Below are 19,087 nucleotides of genomic sequence, written 5' to 3' on the forward strand. Positions count from 1 at the left end.
TAGGCAAACACATGTGATGCTGCATTCTGTAAATAAACTCTCATCAAGAAAAGAATATGTATCTAGTTTCATTCTTCATCAACTGGCTTGGGATTCACTTATCACAAATGACCTCTCTGCGCTGTAACCATTCTATGTTTCTATGATCTCAGGGCAATGAAGGTTTTCTCAAAAGCATCGAGAATGCATAATGTATTATAAAAGCTTACAGCAGATGAAGTTAGCTAATTTAGCAGAGATTGGGTTGAGCCTGGGCTGCTCTTACCACGTGTGGCTCAGCACTACATTGAGGGCAGTACCCTCAGCAGTTGAATCAATTAACACCAATAACACTTCACGTTAATGTGACTGCTCTAATACAATAATTTATCAACAATGGGCTTGCCTGTTTTATGTGAATAGTCTTCTGAACTATTCAGTTAGTCACGAGGTTTATGTGAAACGTACTAACCGCAGAGAGACCATTACATCGAGATAGTAGATATCTGACAACAATTAGAGGACACTAATCTAATGGAGGGGTTTAAACGAAGTTATAAAATTACAAGAACAAAGTTCCATCAGTTTATAATCATTGCCCAAGGGATCAGGTTATCGCCTTGTAGTGATCTCCAGGCAGGGGCTGAGCCCTCCCTCAGTGCCAATTTGAAGATAACCATTTGGAGTTGGGGTAGGGGAGCATGTGGCTTACCCCTTCCTATTTCTCTGAGAAAGCACCTGGGCCTTTAGCATGAAACACCACCTTAACTCCCCACACTCAAAAGGGGTGAAGGCTTGAAAACGCACACCATTCCATCTGAATCAACAGGGTAGGTTTCAATTGCCTGAGAGTGTAGAATGGATGTTATGCTGAAGTCAATAAGGATAAAAATCACAAGAGATTGATAAGGTTTTTATTTGGAGAGAGCATTGAAAGTTGGCTGCAATACCAGAGGGAGCACTTCCGGGACAAGTACAGTTGCAGCCACTGCACGCATGTGGTGGCCACAGTGTGGGCTGCATGCACAACTGCCCCTGATGCCTTTCCGATTGGCCACAGGAGTTACCATTGAAAACCACGGAGAACAAGACAAATAGATGTAGATCAGTCATGATCTAACAGAGGCTCAATGGGCTGAATGGCCTCCTCCTGTTCCAACAGGAGATGTAAGTCAGGTTCTTGATCACTAACTCCTGTTTCACACTAACACAATGTCAAAATTTATCTCCTGATTGTTCTCAGGAGGATGAGGGGGAGGGGTGGGGGGGTGGGGGTGGTGTGTGGGGGTCAAGGTCACTGGACCCTTCTGCAAACAAACCCCAATTGCTGCCACAAACCAGAGAGAATTGACCATAAATTGAAGGACGAAGGAATTCACAGGTCCAGCGAGAAATGAAGTCAAAAAGCTTGGGTGAATGGAATCCGTAAAACCAAATGGATTTTTGAAAACACTGCAGAGACACAAAGTCCTGGATGTGATTTCCAATCACGAACCCACATTTGAACCCAGCATTCTGCTGAGAAAGTGCTAAAAACGAGTCTGTCCCCATTCCTGATTGTTATCCAGTCCTCCCATTGGAAATGAGCATGCGTATATTGCGAGGAGGGTGGTGGGGGGGGGGGGGAGAGAATCAGGTTTGGCTGTGACACTGCCCATGAACATCCTGTTCATGATTGCTAACAGTCTCACGGATGAAGTGTGAGCATTTGTACCATGGAGCTGTTGGACCCGAGGCACCGGAGAGAAGACTTGGGAAACAAGCAAGCAACCTGGCTATCATCACCCAAGTTTCCAACCACACATCCTCCCCCTCTGCAAGACTGCCTGCTTCCTCCTCCATTACACCCCCAGTTTCTACTCCTACTACAGATAGTCAGTTGTTGAAACCCTCAATCTACGCTTTTCTCACTTCTGGATTCATCAATTCCAATCTCCATAAATTTGAATACATCAAAAACTCTGCTTATCCATTTTTTAAAAATTCTTTGGTGGGATGTGGACATCATTGGCAAGGCCAGCATTTGTTTCCCATCCCTAACTACCCTTGAATTGAGTGGTTTGCTAGGCTACTTTAGAGGACAGTTAACCACATCACTCTGGATCTGGAGTCACATGTAGCCAAGACTAGGTAAGGATGGCAGATTCCCTTCCCTAGTGAACAATTAATGATTACATCATGGTCACCATTAGCAAGACAATCCCAGGTTTTTATTCCTCTCTTTGTCTCTCTATCTCTCCGCCCCCCACACACACACCTTAAACCAGCTTATATTTCAACTCTTTCTTGGACTCGAACGCAAGTTCTGTCGAAGGGTCATGAGGACTCGAAACGTCAACTCTTTTCTTCTCCGCCGATGCTGCCAGACCTGCTGAGTTTTTCCAGGTAATTCTGTTTTTGTTTTGGATTTCCAGCATCCGCAGTTTTTTTGTTTTTATCCCCAGGTTTTTATTAGTTGAATTTAGTTTTCACCAGGTGCCATGGTGGGATTTGAACCCATTCCCCCAGAGCATTAGCTTGGCTCCTTGTATTATTAGTACAGTGACATTACCACTATGCCACCAACTTCCCTAACTCACACCAAATCCCATTCACCTATAATTGATACATCACTGATGTAAACTGACTCCCAATCTGACAACACATCAATTTTAAAATTCTCATCCTTGTGTTCAAATCCCTCCACAGCCTTGCCCCTTGCCATCTCCATAGCCTCTTCCAGCCAGCCTCACCATCTCTAGGTTCCTCCAGTTCTAGCTGCTTGTGCATCCTCTTATTTTAATCATTCCCTCACTGGTAACCATGCTTTCAACTGCCTGGGTCCGAAGCTTTGGAAGTGCCTCCCTAAACCCCTCTGCCCTGCTCTCCTCACTCGAGGCATCCCATAACATTCTGCTTCTTTGACCAAGCTTTTGGCCATCTGCCCTCATATCTCCTTACCTGGCTGGGTGTTGAATTTTGCTCAATAATGTTCCGGCGAAGCACCTTATAACAATTCGCTACCTTAAAAAGGTGCTATATAAATGCAAGTTGTCGTCGTTTGCTGGGATTGATTTCCTCGACTGCCCAGCTTACTGGAGTGAGCAAAAGGACAATGCCTAGAAGGGCACGTAGGATTTACTAGCGTATTCAGCTCAAGCAGAGCGTGAAAGCTGGCAGTGCCCAACAACTCACTGGGAGCACGAATCATCTACTTTAAATAGACATGATTAATTGGGTCAACGGACAGGGATTGGTCAGGCTCATCTCGGCCTGCAGCAGACTCACAAACAAACCGGATTACAAAGATCAATGACCAACCAAAAAACAGATCAGCAAAAAGAAAGATTCTTAAATTCCCAAATAACAGATCTGCATACAAGAGAACCTGAGTGGGCCACATAGCTCAGGCTGCAGTTTTTCTTTGTATTTAAGAATTGGGACAAAGTCAGGTCAGAGGGATACATGCTTGGTACTTGTGTGTAATGATGTGATCTTAAAAAGGGGGCAGAGGACACAGATGAGTCATATTCACAATTCTCACAAGGGCAGCCCCTTACCCACCATTACCATGGGCAAAGCTGCAAAACAAGGGCTATGGGGATCGACCTGGGGGTACTGACTGGATTGCTCTGCAGGGAGCTGGCATGATGGACTGAATGGCTGTAGTAACTCTTGTAACCACAAATATGTCTAAGGAAACAGCTCCACACCGGTCCAATAAATAGAATTCACAGCACACAGTAACACGCAAGTGAACACGTGTGCACACGTGCACACGCTCATCTCTTCTGGCTCTGTGCACAGGAAGTCACCAAGTGTGATCTTCAGCTGACTTGGGCTTAAATGGAAAAATAATTGCACCAAAGTGTGCAGTTGTAACTCCGTGGTGGCTGCAGGTGCTGAAGAAAAGTGCTATGGTGTGAAGTGCTGGTGTGTCTCAGTGGGTAGCACTCTTGCCTGAATCAGAAGGATGTAGGTTCATGCCCCGCTTAGAAACTTGCTGCCAGTGCTGAAGGAGCTCTGCAGCACTGTCAATGCTGTATGCTATCACTGAGGCACTCTTGCCTTGTGATCAGGAGTCTGTGTTGTGCTTATGATGGGAGGGGGATTCACTGCACAACATCAGATTTGCATACAGCTGCTATAGCAGAATTGGCTTTCGTCTCCGAGATTTGCACATAGTTGAGTTTAGGTTCCTTCAGTGGCTACATTCACACCAGAAATAAGCCAGGCTCATCACCGCATCTGGGTATGTAATATAGTCTACAAAAAAAAAAATCGTCCTTTCTTTCCAGTCACTCACAAACGAGACTTTTCATAATCACCCTCTTTAAAAATGCATTAGTCCCTTGTAGATTTGACTGCAATGTTTCTTATAAAAACACAGACCCTGTACCCAGGCTGAATGTAATGATTCAGCATTGTTGGATAAGAAGGATAGCATAAGAAGGATAGCATCGGGGAGCAGGTGGATGCGCACGGTCACAGAGTACAAGATGAACAGCATCAAAAACTTTTTTTAAAAATTGAATCTCATTTTCCTAAAAGGTCTCAGCCCCAGACACCACCCACCCACCCCACCCCCCACCCCACAGGACTGAAACCTGATGGTGCCAGAGACAGTTGCAGATGCTCACCAATAATGCAGCCCAATAGCACAGGGCCTGTAGTACTTGTCCTCCCATCAGATGGGAATCTGAGCCCTAGGGCCAGCTCTCACTTTCATTGCCCAAGGCTGTGTTTTTATCTAAACGCAGTTAAGGGGGAGCTTGATAAGCAGATGAGGGAGAAGGAATAAATAGATGGATATGTTGATAGGCTGAGATGAAATAGGGTGGGAGGAGGTTCCTGTTCAGCATAAGCACCAGCATGAACTAGTTGGGCCGAATAGCTTGTTTCTGTGGCACACTTTCTATTGACTAATTTTACCATGGCAGAGCACCTGCATATATAATGGTGAGCAGCATCAGCCTCATACATGCCTCTGACAGCAAAATCTGGCCTGATGCATCTTCTGTCTGTCCTCAGCTGTTGGTGTCTCTCACATCCAAAACTTTTCCATGACACCCTCAATCCATGTCAAATCGGAAGCACATGTTCTCTGGCCCTTGCGACAATGCATTTTTATTCCGCACAGAAGCCCTAAACAAGAGGAGCTTTTGCTCATTCAGTCTAGGTTAAGAGTCGCAGTTTCACCCCTAGGGTGAGAGAGTGACAGATAGTTCCACTGAGTCATTCTTCCCTCACCCCCAATTACTCGTGTCAATGTGCACATTGTATCAAAAATTAGGCTATTGTTTGTTGAGCTTAGAGCTTCCAATCGCCCAGTCTCTTAAGCAGAGACACCAAATACACACAGTAGAAAATATTTTCAAATTCCAACAAGAACTTGCATTAAAATAGCACCCCATGATGTAGTAAAACTTCCCAAGGTACTTCACAGGAATGATTATTAAATAAAATCTGACACCAAGCCACATAACGGCTGAAGGGTCGATAACCAGAAGAGACCAATGTAAAAGGTGATCAGTGAAAGAACTAGAGTTGACAAAAGGGAAAAAGAAAATTATATATTTTTTAAACAGTTAATATATGGTTAGGATTTGGAATGCACTGCCTCATAGGTTGGTATAAACAGATTCAATAGTAACCTTCAAATAAAGGGGGAAGCTGAGTAAAATACCTGAAGGAGAAAAAAAAATGCAGGGATATGGGGCAAGAACCAGGGAGAGGGACTAAGCAGGTTGCTCTTCAAAAGAGCTGGCATAGACTCAATGGGCCAAAAGGCCTCCTTCTCTGCTGTACTGCTCAAGAGTTAAGGAGATATTAAGAAAGGTGACCAAAAACTTGGGCAAAGTTGGGTAGATTTTAAAGGAACATCTTAAAGCAGGAGAGGAAGAGAGAGATTTAGGGAAGGAATTCTGGAAGGCATGATGGAAAAATCCCAAGAAGACTGAGCTCTTGCTGTTCTCCAGAAGGAGACATTACTAGTCAAGGAATGAAATACCAAAAAAATGTAAAGATGCTGCAGCAGTAATGGAACAAAACTGAAGGCCTTCTGGCTCTCTGGTTACACAATAAAGAGACAAAGTGCTTCCCTCAAAAGATTCAGCAACAGGAAAAATCTTACTAGATAACTTATCTTTCCCAGCAAGGTTCGCTCTTACACCCCCCTCTCTTCACGGTTAACCTGGCCGAAGTGTTCCAGATTCAAGATGCTAGCCTTTGCTCACGGGTAGCACTCACACCCAAATTGGTTCAAATCCCACTACAGAGACTTGAGCACAAAAATCAAGCCTGACACGTCAATGCAGTACTGAGGGAGTGCTGCAAGGTCTGAAGTGCCATCTTTCAGATGAGACGTCAAACTGAGGCCCTGTCTGCCCCTCAGGCAAATAGAAACAATCCTATAACACTATTTTGAAGTGAGGTAGGGGAGATTTCCCTGGTGTCCTGGGCCAACACTGATCCCTCGATCAATATCACTAAAACAGATCATCCAGGAACATGGGAGCAACAGGCAGCCATTCGGCCCCTTGAGCCTGCTCTGCCATTCACTAGATCATGGCTGATCTTCTACCTCAACACCATCTTCCCACTCTATCCCCATATCCCTTGATCTCACTTATCTATAAATCCACCGATCTCTGCTTTGAACATACTCAATGACTGAGCTCTCTGGTGTAGGGAATTCCAAAAAGATTCACCACCCTCCGAGTGAAGAAATTCCTGCTCATCTTGGTCCTAAATGGCCTGCCTCTTATTTTGTGACTGTGTCCCCCGGTTTTAGGCCTCCCAACCAGGCCTTCCTACCCTGTCAAGCCCTGTAAGAATTTTGTGCACTTCAATGGCCATTATCACATTGTTGTTTGTGGGAGTTTGCTGCGTGCAAATTGGCTGCCAAGCTTCACATTACAACAGTGATCATACTTCAAAAAGTACTTGACTGACTGTAAAGTGCTTTGGGACATCCTGAGGTTATGGAGGCATGCTGATATTCTCATTAAGAAACCAGTAGAGCCATCCCCACCATCAGGCAACATTTGCCCCCATTTATTCCCCCGTATACAGAATTTAATCCAATTTCAATCTGCGATTTGCCACTCTGAATGAGGGCCCTCTGCGTTACAGACTGCAGTGCTGGAACCATAACACCTACCACAGACTGACTTGAGTCAGCAGCAAAGAACAGAGCAAGGTATCAGCAAACAAGAGGTTAGTGAAACAAGATGAGGGGAAATCCTTTGTTTTTAAATTTATAAAGATGGGCGATGTGGCTGGAAACAACTGAAGCAAACCAGCTCTACATAAACAGGGACAAGGCCAAATACATGCTGATACTCAGTATGTCATTGCTCTGCTGTTGTTGATCTATTAATAGGGCTGAGATCAGGAGACACAAACACCAGCACACTGGATACTCTAGTGTATCCATGTGTTATTTTCTTTTAAGAAGCTGGATGTGCTAAGCTGGTAAAATCCTCTAAAACCCCCTTGACCAGCCAGAGAACGTGACAGCAACAACGGTTTTATTGTGAGCTGGTTATTCTGCGAGCTGGTTATTCTGGATCAGGAAGATTTATTTGCAACCACTGTTTTTTTTTAATTTTATTACTGAATGCAAAAGTTGACAGAGTATTTAATAAAGCTTGTCAAAATTTTGGCTCAATGGATAGCACTCTCACCCAAGTCAGATGATTGTGGGTTCAAGTCCCACTCCACGGATTTAAGCACATTATTTATGTTGATACTCCATAGTGTGTCAGAGGTGTCATTATGCAGAGACTCCGTCTGCCTTCTCAGGTGGACGTAAAACATCGCACAACACAATTGCAAGACAAGCAGGGGAGTTCTCCTGGTCAAAGGTTATCCCTCAGAACTGATATTTTTTTTTTTTTGCAAGCTTGCTGTGGGCAAATTAACTGCAGTGTTTCCTACATTAGAGCAGTGACTCCACTTCTACAGTACTTCATTGAGGCAGATTAAATTGCGACTTTCAAAAAGGAAAATGGATAATTAACCGAAGAGAGAAAAAAAATTTGCACGGCCGCAAGGAAATAACAGACGAGTGAGGCTGGCTGAGTTGCAGAAAGCCAACATGGGACACAATGGGCCGAATGGCCTTCTATCATGCAGCCATCCTATGGTTGACTGTAAGACATATTCTAAGGAGCTACAGAAGTGTAAGACCTCCCTGCTTTCTTAAACATATCATGACACTGCCAGGAAAGGCAGCCGCCTGGGAGAAATTAAAGATTATAAAAATTCAAAACCATTTCGAGAGGAAAAGATCTTTTCATAAAAGCTGGGGAAACTTAAAAAAAAGAGAACTGGGACATTGCCAGGGTGGAAAAGAGTAGGAGAGAAGAGGTGGTAAACTGAGATACACAGGAACACAAGTAGGTCATTCAGCCATTTTAGCTTGTTCTGCCGTTTAACTAGCTGATAGTTGATCTGTACATGAATTCCATTTACCTGCCCTTGCTCCATATCCCCTGTCCAACAAAAAAAAAATCATCAACCTCCGTCTTGAAAGCTCCAACCGAACCCCTTCGTTTGAGGAATAGAATGCCAGATTCAGATTCCCATTACAATTCTGGTGGTGAAGTGCTTGCTGATTTCACTCCCAAATGAGCTAGTTCTAATCTCATTATATTCCCCCCTCATTCCTAATTTCCCCACCAGTGGCTTCTCTGTTATCTACCCTACTGGTAGAGTTGCTACCTGACACCTAGCTCAGGATTTTAAAAGCCTGAAGATTAGGGGAGGAAGGTAAAGACCGAGGGATGTAAAGGGCTCCACTGTTCTGGGAGGAGATAACAGAGTTGATTTATTTATTTATTTTTAAAAAGAGTAGGAGATGCTTTAACAAGACTTGATCTCAAGACAGTGGGGGAGAGGAGGGAAGAAACACAGGCAGGAGGAAGGATATTTAGGGAAGGGTATTTGAGCTCCATAGGAAGAAAACGGGTTGATGAAACAGAATAAGAAAGATTGGAATGGGGAGCGAGCAGAAGAAAAACAGCAACTAGACCTAAAGTTAATAATAACCTTGCCGGAGATGGACACCTCTCAGCTTACGCAGTTAGTCAGGCTTTTCCCTGTAGCCTTCAACTGAATAAGGCACTAGAGGTCTGAATGAACAGGCCAATGGTACATCTCTCTAACCAATGAGATTTAAGGATTGAGAAAGAAACAGGAATATAATCATAGAATGTTACATAACAAAGAGGCCATTCAGCCCAGAGTGGTTAGCATCTGGAATGAACTGTCTGAGAGTGTGGTGGTGGCAGATTCACCCATGGCTTTCAAAAGAGAATTGGATAATTTTCTGAAGAGGGAAAAAATCTACGGGACTGTGGGGAAGAGACATGGGAGTGGGACCAGGCTATCTTCAGAGAGCCAGCACAGATACAACAGGCTGAATGTCTTCCTTCTATGTTGAAACCATTCAATGATTCTATGTCAGAGCCAGCTCGCTGCAATAGCAACCCTGCTCTTTCTCCACAGCCCTTTAGAGTTTTCCCATTCAGTTGCTTATCCAATTTGCATATTAAAGTCATGATCGAACCTGCTTCCAACACATTCGCTGGCAGTGCAGATCCCAACCTCTTGCTGCATAAAAAAGGTTCATTGCTGAGAAAAAGGCATGTCGAAGCTTTTCGTCTTGCACTCTTCCATCACACTTGGCAAGAATACCACACATACTACATATATTAATATGTAGGGCCCTGTTCTTTTTGTCTGCAAAGTGCATGTACACACATTGCACTTGTTTCAGCTAAACTAAATAAGTGTCAGCCATTCGCTGACTCATTCCTTAGGGAAATACCTTGACCAATCAGGGTCAAACTGATTGGTTTAAATTTCAAACAATGCTTGGCAGTTAACTGTCAGTTACCATCACTGGTGCATTCTCCATGGCAACACCTCTACCAATCAGCACTCTCTTCACATACAGTATAAATTGTTGCCATCCCCCCATATTGGTTTTCTTGCAATGTTTCCTGATGAGTGCAAGACGAAAAGCTTTGACATGTCTCTTTTCTCAGCAAAACTCGAGTTCTGTACTACCAAACCAGTTTATCCTCATGTCACAATTGGCTCTTTTGCACTTTATCCCCCGCATCCCCCCACTGCACCAGAGAGGAAAATAAGGTGAATTAGAGTTAAATCAGAGGCTGAATGAGAAATGAGGGGGAAAGAATGATTGGATTAAGATAGAGAAAGAAATGAGATAGAAAAGAAAAAAAAGTAAAATTTCACTACCACCACATTGTCAATCATTCCCTTTCTGGCCAAAGAGGTTTACACAGTAATGACAATGTGTACTGTTAACGGACCATTGTTTTGCAAGTTCCAGCACATTCTATTGTGAACAATTTTTGAAGTTTGGATTTTTTTTGCGATGTTATCTTCTGTTCAACCCTTTGTTCTTTATTTAACCACAACTGACTCTGAAGCCTCTTGTGTTAAACCTAATAACTCAGTGTTAAAATGTTTATCACACAGGCCTGCCACTGAGCAGGTGGAGGCAAAGCGATCAGGGTGCAGGGTGCGAGGGGGTTGCAATGGGTAATTCCTGCCCCATTCAGGTGGAGGCTTCAGCAAGAGTGGGTAAAAAAAGGTACAAAATGATCTGTGCTGCTATTTCAAACACCACCCCCCCTCCAAAAATGCATCTCCCCACAGCCCCAGCCTTTGAACCAGAGGTCCCCAAAACCCTGTGATATTTCTGGCCCTCAAACTCTTTGGACATAATTTAGAGATTCACCGAGTGATTGGAGTCAATGTTCTAATTTGATGCTCAAAGAGCTGCAACGCACAAACATTTGTTCAAGCAAAATTAGGTTTCGGGTTGAAGTTACAGGTCCCATCGTCTATTTCTCCCTGGATACTTTAGGCACCAAACAGCCTCTGGGGTGACCAAGATGGGGTCTTGCACTGCAACAATGGTTTGGCCATGTTTATGGGAGGACACCTTCATGGTAGAGAAGTTTAAGCTTGTAGCAGACATGGCCCTCCCCCAAAGGGGCTGTCTGGCACTGAAAATGCCACTAGTACTCATTAAAGGGGCCACATTGCATGTTGCAAGCTAACGCCTGTCCTAATGCCCTCTCCTATCTGCAGCCAGCCGTTTGGGAATAAACATGGTGTTACTGCTGATTTCAAGTTCTGCTATAAAGGGAAACTCACCATTTCATGGTCATTGCCAGTGTGAAGATAACCTTTGAAACACATTGAGACACTTTCTAGGACTCAAGTCAAGATTTCACCAACCCTTGAACAACACTTATCCCTGAAATTTTCTGAAGTCTTTACCTACGAAGTACTTATTGGAGTCGCCAGGAGAAAGGAGTTGCTTGGTTATCTTGCAAGAGATCTCCCTTGGTCTGCATGAGGAATGGGAGGTGGTCATGAGGCCAGATAGTGTTGCTAGAGTGAGGCACTGGAGGGCGAGTTGGCATCCTCTCCACGGGTGCAGGATATTCTATCCCCTGCCGGACCTCCTCCATAAGGATGCATCTGAGAACCCTTGGTCCTGGAGCTACTTTAAGCCAGCTGGAGTACTGCACACCTTCAGTAGAAGTGGATGAGAGGAGTCCACATATACAACAACTGAGTGGCAAACCTACAGGTATCTTTTTCAGCACCCCCAGGCAAGCATATGAATTTGGAGCAGCAGTAGGCCATTCGGCCCCTTGAGCCTGCTCCACCATTCAATAAGATCATGGCTGATCTGATTGTGGCCTCAACAAGTTCAAATTATGGTAATAAGGAATTAGGACCAAAATTGTGTGCTACAATCAGAACTTTCAGACTCTTTTTATTAGCACTGTACCCATTTAGCACCCTTTCTTGGCCAAAACGCCCCCACTTTCCCCACAAATTTTTGATTCAACGTTGTTTCAAATTACCCGCTAATTGTTTTTGCATTAAAACAAACTGCGAGTGACTAAATGAACAGCAGCTGTCTGCGAATTTTTTGAGTCAAGTCCCCATGGTGACACACATTGAGCTATATATATGTGTGTGTGTGTAGCACAGAGAAAATCACATCCATCACAAACATACATGAGCCCAGAGAGATGGAAGCACAAGTACAGGCGCTGGCCATTCTAAATTAGAAACTATTTAAACGGGGACAACATGAGCAGTCAGATAGTATGAACGAGGGGGGTAAATCCCTCCCCTTCCATAGCTTTGGTGCTCTCCTCTCTGTGACACGGTAGTGTGGGGGTGGGGTGGGGTGAGGAGGAGTTGTACAAACAGTTGGTACCAGCTCAAAGTTCAGTTTGCAAAGTGTGTTTGAACAGTTGGCAGCTGCAGGGAAGGCCTGCGCACTCAACCCTGACACAAAGGCTCCTTCTTCTCACCCAGACAAAGTGGGTCTTTAGTTTCCTGCACTGAGGCTTAGCTTGGGGTGGGGGTGGGGGGGTGGTGTTTGGAGGCACATATAAAACAACGGCTGAACTACACACACTTCCAACAGTGAGGACACGTACTGGCATTCAAACTAACTCACCTCCCACTTTAGCACAAAGAGTCTCCCTCCCAGCCCCAGGTGTTCTCTTAAGTACTTAATGTACTTGCAACGGGGTAGTGGGGAGACAATCAGAGCTCTCAACTGAGCTTCCAGAGTGCCAGACTATGAAGGCAGGAGTGGGGGAGGAGGCACAATTCTCAGCTTTATAAATGCCTGTGTAAGAACAAAGTACAGAGGAAAGACAAGAGGCTGCTTCTCCCCTGGCAGAAGAGTCTAGAATGAGGAGCATAGACTTGGGATAAGGTGTCGGCGATTTAGAAATGAGATGAGAAATTTCTTCACTCAAAGGGTTGTGAATCTTTGGAATTCTCTACCCCAGAGAGCTGTGAATGCTTAGTTGTTGAGAATGTTCAAGACAGAGATCAATAGAACTTTGGACTATCAAGGGTGTGGTGATCAGGGAAAGTGACGTAGATGATCAGCCACGATCTCACTGAATAGCAGAGCAGGGCCAAGGGGCCGAATAGCCTAATCCTGTTCCAATTTCTTATATTTTAGAAAGAGAGCTTGCATTTCTATAGCACCGTTCATGACCTGAGGGTGTCCCAAAGTGCTTTACCATCAATGAGGTACTTTTGAACTGATTTCACTGTTGTAATGTAGGAAACTGCAGCCAATTCGCACACTGCAAGCTCCCACAAACAGCAATGTGACAATGAACAATTAATATTCTTTTAACAGTAATGTTAGTTTAAGGAAAATATTGGCCAGGGCAATGGGGAGAACATCTGCGAGGGGTCAGACAGCACCTCTGTTTAATGTCTCATCTGAAAGGCAGCACCTCCGACAGTACAGCATGCCCTCAGTCCCACAGCCTTGTGACCCTTAAGCAAGGCATCTAGGTTAGATTATATAAATGCTGTAGACAGCAGGAAGGCCAAGGGAGACCAGGAGGCTCGACTTTTGACTCTGCTGTAAAATTTGACAACCGGAGGATGGTGAAGGGTGTGGGGTTGGAGAGGGGCAGGTGGAAGCAATAGCACACTAATTAAAATGTGATTTCAGTTCGAAAGTAACTCATTGATAGTAAAGCACTTTGGGACACCATCAGGTCCTGAACGGTTCGATAGAAATGCAAGCTCTCTTTCCAAAATGTAAGAAATTGGAACAGGATTAGGCTCTTTGGCCCCTTGGGCCTGCTCTGCTATTCACAGGTGCATTATAAAACAAAATATGAACACTGAGCCACAGGAGATGATATTTGGACAGGTGAACAAAAAGCCAAACATTTTGACCAAGTTTAAGGAGTATCTTAAAAGGAGAGAGGGGCAGAGAGGTGTAGGGAGGAAGTTCCAGAGCTTAGGGCCCAAGCAACTGCAGGCATGGCTGGCAATGGTGAAGCGATTAAAATGGAGGAATATCAAGAGGCAAGAATTAGAGGAGTGCAGATATCACAGGATTGTGCAGTGGAGGAGGTTACAGAGATGGGGCGAGGCTATGGAGGGATTTGAACACAAGGATGAGAACTTTAAAATAGAGGCGAGCATTTAAAACTAGACAAATACAAAAGGATGCTCTCAAGACATTTATTTCACCTTGAGACTAAGAGTAATGACTATACGACTCTCCAAACACCTACTCTCCTAGATTTATAATGAGCCAAAGATAAATAACAGCTGCTCTAGCGCAGATTCTGGATGGTCATTAGAAGCTGCACTTGTCTTGAGTAAGCAGCCTCACAGATCTGAGAAAACTCTTTCATAAATACCAATGTCTTAGCTTTAATTTGTTGCAAGAAATACAATTAATAAGATTATCACTGGACAGGTGAGTTTGAGATTTTTTTTTAAAACTGCACACAGCTCCAAGATCTCGACGGCTCAGTGGTGGGTGTGCTTGTGGAGCTGATTCCATCTCCAAGGCTTGAAACAGGGATTGAACCCAAGATCTTCAAACCAGAAGCAGGGCTGCTAATAACCAAGCCAGCACAGCCATTCAACAGCAGCACTGCAGAGTGGAAGCAACTCAGATAAGGAGCAAGTATGGAACAAGTCCTTTCTGTGAAGTGCATCCCTGCCCATGACACATAGGACCATCTTTGATGTGCGTACAGCACTCTCTGTATATCACATTAACAACAATTTGTATTTATATAGCGACTTTCACGATCACCGGATTTTCCAAAGCACTTAATAGCCAATGAAGCACTTTTGAAGTATAGTCACTGTTGTAATGCAGGAAAGGCGGCAGCCAACTTGCCCACAGCAAGCTCCCACAAATAGCAACATAATAATGACCAGATAATCGGTTTTCTATGATGTTGGCGGAGATGTAAATATTGGCCAGGACACCCTGCTCTTCTTCAAAAAGAGTGTCCCCAATGGATCTTTTACATCCACATAAAATGGCAGACAGGACCTGTTAAACACCTCATTCCAGAGAGACGGTACCTCTGGCAATGCAGCACTCCTGTGGTACTGCACTGGAGCCTTGGTTTTTGTGCTCGAGTGGGACTTCACCCCATCACCTTGTCACTCAGAGGTGAAACGGCTATCCACTGAACCACAGATTTGCTAAAATGTCCCAAGACACTTCACAGGAGGATAAACAAAATGGGAAACCTGGACATGTAAGAAGCTATTAAGATAGGTGACCAATAGCTTAGCCAAAGGGGTAGATTTTAAGCTGAGGGAGCGAGGAAGTTTAGGGAGGAAATTCCAAAGCTTAGGATCTATATGAAAATAGTAGGCTCTGCATCACCCATATTCACTTATAAGTCATGGGATGGGTACTGTCACCCCCACACTCCCCTCCCCACTCCACTCCACTAAGTAAATGCTTCTGAACTGTACACACTGGAGTCAGGAAATCTCTGTCCAAGCTGGGAAACCCAGTATCAGGTTCTCCAGCTCTACGCTAGTTCCTGCTCTGACTGCCCATCTGGCTCAATTTCACTTCTGGGCTATTTTCTTTCTCCCCCCCCCCGGAGATGTCTTTCACTCACACACTTATCAGAACACATAAGCAACCCACAGAAGAGGTCAGACACAGGTCAGCAGCCTCCTTTTACTACCCCATCCCACCCCCATACACAACCCAAACTCTCTCATATCAATGACACCGAAGCTCTCCAACAAGACCTCATGCTGGGGATTAACACCAGTCCTGATGTAAAGTGTGGTAATTTAATCCATCACTGAAACCTTTGCGTGACACAGCAAAGCTCTGGAGTTTGGCCACTACCACAGGAACAAGAGGTGGCCATTCAGCTCTTCAATCCTGTTCCACCATTCAGTTAGATTATGGCTGATACGTATCTTAATTCCATCTACCCACTTTAGTTCCACAGCCCTTAAAACCCTTGCCTAACAAGAAACTATCAATCCCTGTTTTCAATTGGTCCCCTACTCTCAATAGCTTTTGGGGTGGGGGAATTCCAGATTTCCACTTCCCTTTGTGCGAAGAATTGCTTCCTGACATCACCACTGAACAGCCTGGCTCTAATTTTAAGGCCATGGCCCCTTGTTCAGGACTCTCCCATCAAAGGAAATATTTTCCCTCTATATCAAACACTTTAATCATCTTAAACTGCTCAATTAAATCAATTGCCAGAGTTTTCAAACTTCTGTTCGCTTTTGAATTCTGCAACCCATTGCTGCAGACAGCGAACGATAACTTAAACAAAGGCTGCATCTCCTGACATGGGTGTCAGCCTGGCTCACATGGTACCTCACCTCACCCCTTGAACCATTTGGCTCCTTGACATCAAATTGGGATTCCCATCTGCCTGTTCAGGTGGAGTTGGCCCCAAGTAGCAAAGCAGCTCTTCCAATGTCTGAACAACACTCCTCCTTCCACCAAATGCCAGGGTGGTGGGGTGAGGGAAAGGGAAGTGACCAATCAGTTGATGCCTTTTGGGATCTTGATGTGTGCAAAATGGCAGCCACACCGACCTACCTAGCCAAATAAACTTGAAAGTTATTCATCGTTAAGTGCCCTGGGATGATTTTTTTCCCAGGGCAATGCAGTGAATTCTTTCATAAATGCACATCTTTAATGTTCTTCAAGCCAAGTTTAACATTCAGTTGGTGACAGCTGCCAAGTCAAGTCACTCCTATGTTAACTTCAGCAGAGTGGAAGATACGGAGACCTAATTCCATATGCATGGATCCTCAAATTCCTCAGGGAGATGGGGGATGTCCTTCGAGAGCAGGTTGAATGGTCATCTCATCATTAAACAAAGTGGGTGGATGAAAAATTAGAAGCAGGACAATGAAGTGCAACAGCCAACAGATTTTGGAGGCAGAGGATGGAGCCCAGGAGATACTTGTCCCACAGAGCGGAAGGTAAAAGGCAGGACCCTAGGGCAAAGCCTCTCACCTCTCAGACAACAAATATGTCACGGGGAAAGTTCAGGAGATTCTTTGGAATTGTGCACCAGGGAAACCACTTACATACTTACATTAGGATAAATGACACAGAAATTGGACATTCGACTCAACCAGTCTGTGCTTCACTCAGGCCTTCTCCCACCTTTTCTCATTTAAATCTACCATCGCAGCCATCTCTCCCCTTCTCTCTCAAATCCTTGTCTAGTTTTCATTCAAATACATCTAGATTATTTGCTTCAGCCACAAACTTGAAAAGATTCTGGGCAGAAGGAAAAAAAAACAATAAAACTTGGGAAACAACGAATACTGGTCCAAACTTGCCTTGTATACCTTAAAAATGGAACTCCAGTTTGTTTTTTTTTCCCTTCTGTGTCCTTAGCTAACCCACACTGGATTCAACAGAAGGTGGTGACACTAGAATAACAAAACAGATTCCAACAGATCATTAAAACATGGAAAGATTTACAGCAAAGAGGGAGGCCATTCAGCCCATTCCATGCTGACCAAAAAAAACTATCCAGGCTAATCCCCCTTTCCAGCTCTTGGTGCATAGCTCTATAGGTTAAAACACTTCAGGTGCAATTCCAAGTGTTTTTTTTTAAATGCGATGAGGGCTTCTGCTTCTACCATCCTTTCAGTCAGTGAGCACCAGACAGCCAACATCCTCTGGTCGAAAAATCTACACCTCAACTCCCCTCTAATCTTTCTACTAATTACGTTAAATCAAAGTCCCCATGGTTATGGACCTCCTTGCTAAGGGAAATAGGCCCTTCCTATACACCCTATCTAGGTCCCTCAATCTTATACACCCCAATTATGATAGTCCTACATGTCACTATTCAAGTGTGATACATCTACGATGGGTGGCCTATGGAATGATCCCTGTGCAATCCAATGGAAATCTCAGGATACAAGTAGAAGCAAAGTTAATTCTGACCCCAAGTCCAACAGCATTCACTGACTAGACACCATTCTGTCCACATGCTCTAATTCTATTGTCAAACAACTTACACACGCTCACACAATAGGTAACTGTACTTAACTAACATCTCACACCATTCAGTAGCAAAGGAACAAAACATTCATGCCGGCCAAAAACCATGCACACTGCTTTTTGCCTTTCCATTTCGTCATCAGAAAGGTTCCAGCTCATGTGCATGCACCATGCAAATGTGGAGATGGAGATGACATGCCTAGGTGTGTCTATGACCCAAAGCCCTGGGAACAGATGCTTGGCTCAGAACCAAATCACCTGGTACACCTGTCTGTGATAGGAACTAATGATCAGTGTTCAAAAACCTCGGAGAAACATTCTCTCTGTGGCAGGTGCCTATTGTGGTATGAAGCTGCTTTCTGCTCCAGGTCGTTCCATGAACTGAGTCCAAACACCCCTCCAATAATCCCCTCTCCCCACAACAAGGACACCCAAATCCAACATTTTTTTTCAAGCAATAAGTCCTGATTAGGTCAGTACCTTTGAGATGAGCTCATCGTGGTTTGCGAGATGGGCTCGACAGTGGATGCAGCTGTACGTCCTGTGGCAGGTGGGCAAGTAAGCCTGGAATGTCTTGGATCTCGTCATCTTCACCATGGGGGCCACCGGGCGCAGCGCAAACTCCGGGCTGCTCCACGAGGCACTGAGGCAAGTCGGCTCACACGGAAAACACTGGAACACGCAGGTGAAGGCCGTGGTGTGGCAAGCGGGCGGTGTGGCAGGGTTCCACACGCTGCTGGGCACCGGGGAGGGGTGGGGGGTGGGGGGGAGGGGGGGGGGGGGGGGGGGGGGGGGGGGAGGGGCTGGGCCACTGGCCTCGGTATGAGGGAGGGGCTGGCCAAAGGGGCTGTCGTTTAGCTCAACCAACCTGGCACAGAAAGAATCATTCGTTAGTGCTGTAAAAACAAACATTCTGGCCCATACTGCCAGCTCCAGTAATGAACATAAGAAATAAGAGTTGGCCATTCAGCCCCTCAAGCTTGCTCCGCCATTCAATGAGATCATGCCTGATCTGCAACCTCAACTCCCCTTTCCTCTTTGATCCCCATGTCCATTGATTCCCTTAGTGTCCAAAAATCTATCAATCTCAGCCTTAACATACTCATCGACTGAGCATCCACAGTCTTCTGGGTGGAGAATGCCTCCAAAGAATAATCCTTTATGAGTGAGGAAATTTCTCCTCATCTCAGTCCTAAATAGTCGACCCCTTAGTCCTCTCTGCCCAGGGGAAACAGCCTCTGCCTCCTGGTCAAG

At 44.8% G+C, this 19,087-nt stretch overlaps 1 protein-coding gene across 3 annotated transcripts in view; it reads right to left on the reverse strand.

Moving 5' to 3' along the window:
• The window catches only part of ypel2a (yippee-like 2a), a 50,668-nt gene extending 32,083 nt beyond the window's left edge, over positions 1 to 18,585 (reverse strand). For 2 of the 3 annotated variants that reach the window (XM_041197275.1, XM_041197274.1), the window contains exon 1: positions 18,314 to 18,585. In XM_041197275.1, the coding sequence (XP_041053209.1) occupies positions 18,314 to 18,430 (117 nt within the window). In that variant the 5' untranslated portion in view covers positions 18,431 to 18,585. The remainder of the gene's footprint in view (positions 1 to 18,313) is intronic. The other variant, XM_041197273.1, reaches the window with a different exon arrangement.
• Between the last annotated feature and the right edge of the window lie 502 nt (positions 18,586 to 19,087).

The sequence above is a fragment of the Carcharodon carcharias genome, chromosome 10 (assembly GCF_017639515.1).
Source record: "Carcharodon carcharias isolate sCarCar2 chromosome 10, sCarCar2.pri, whole genome shotgun sequence".
Lineage (NCBI taxonomy): Eukaryota > Metazoa > Chordata > Chondrichthyes > Lamniformes > Lamnidae > Carcharodon > Carcharodon carcharias.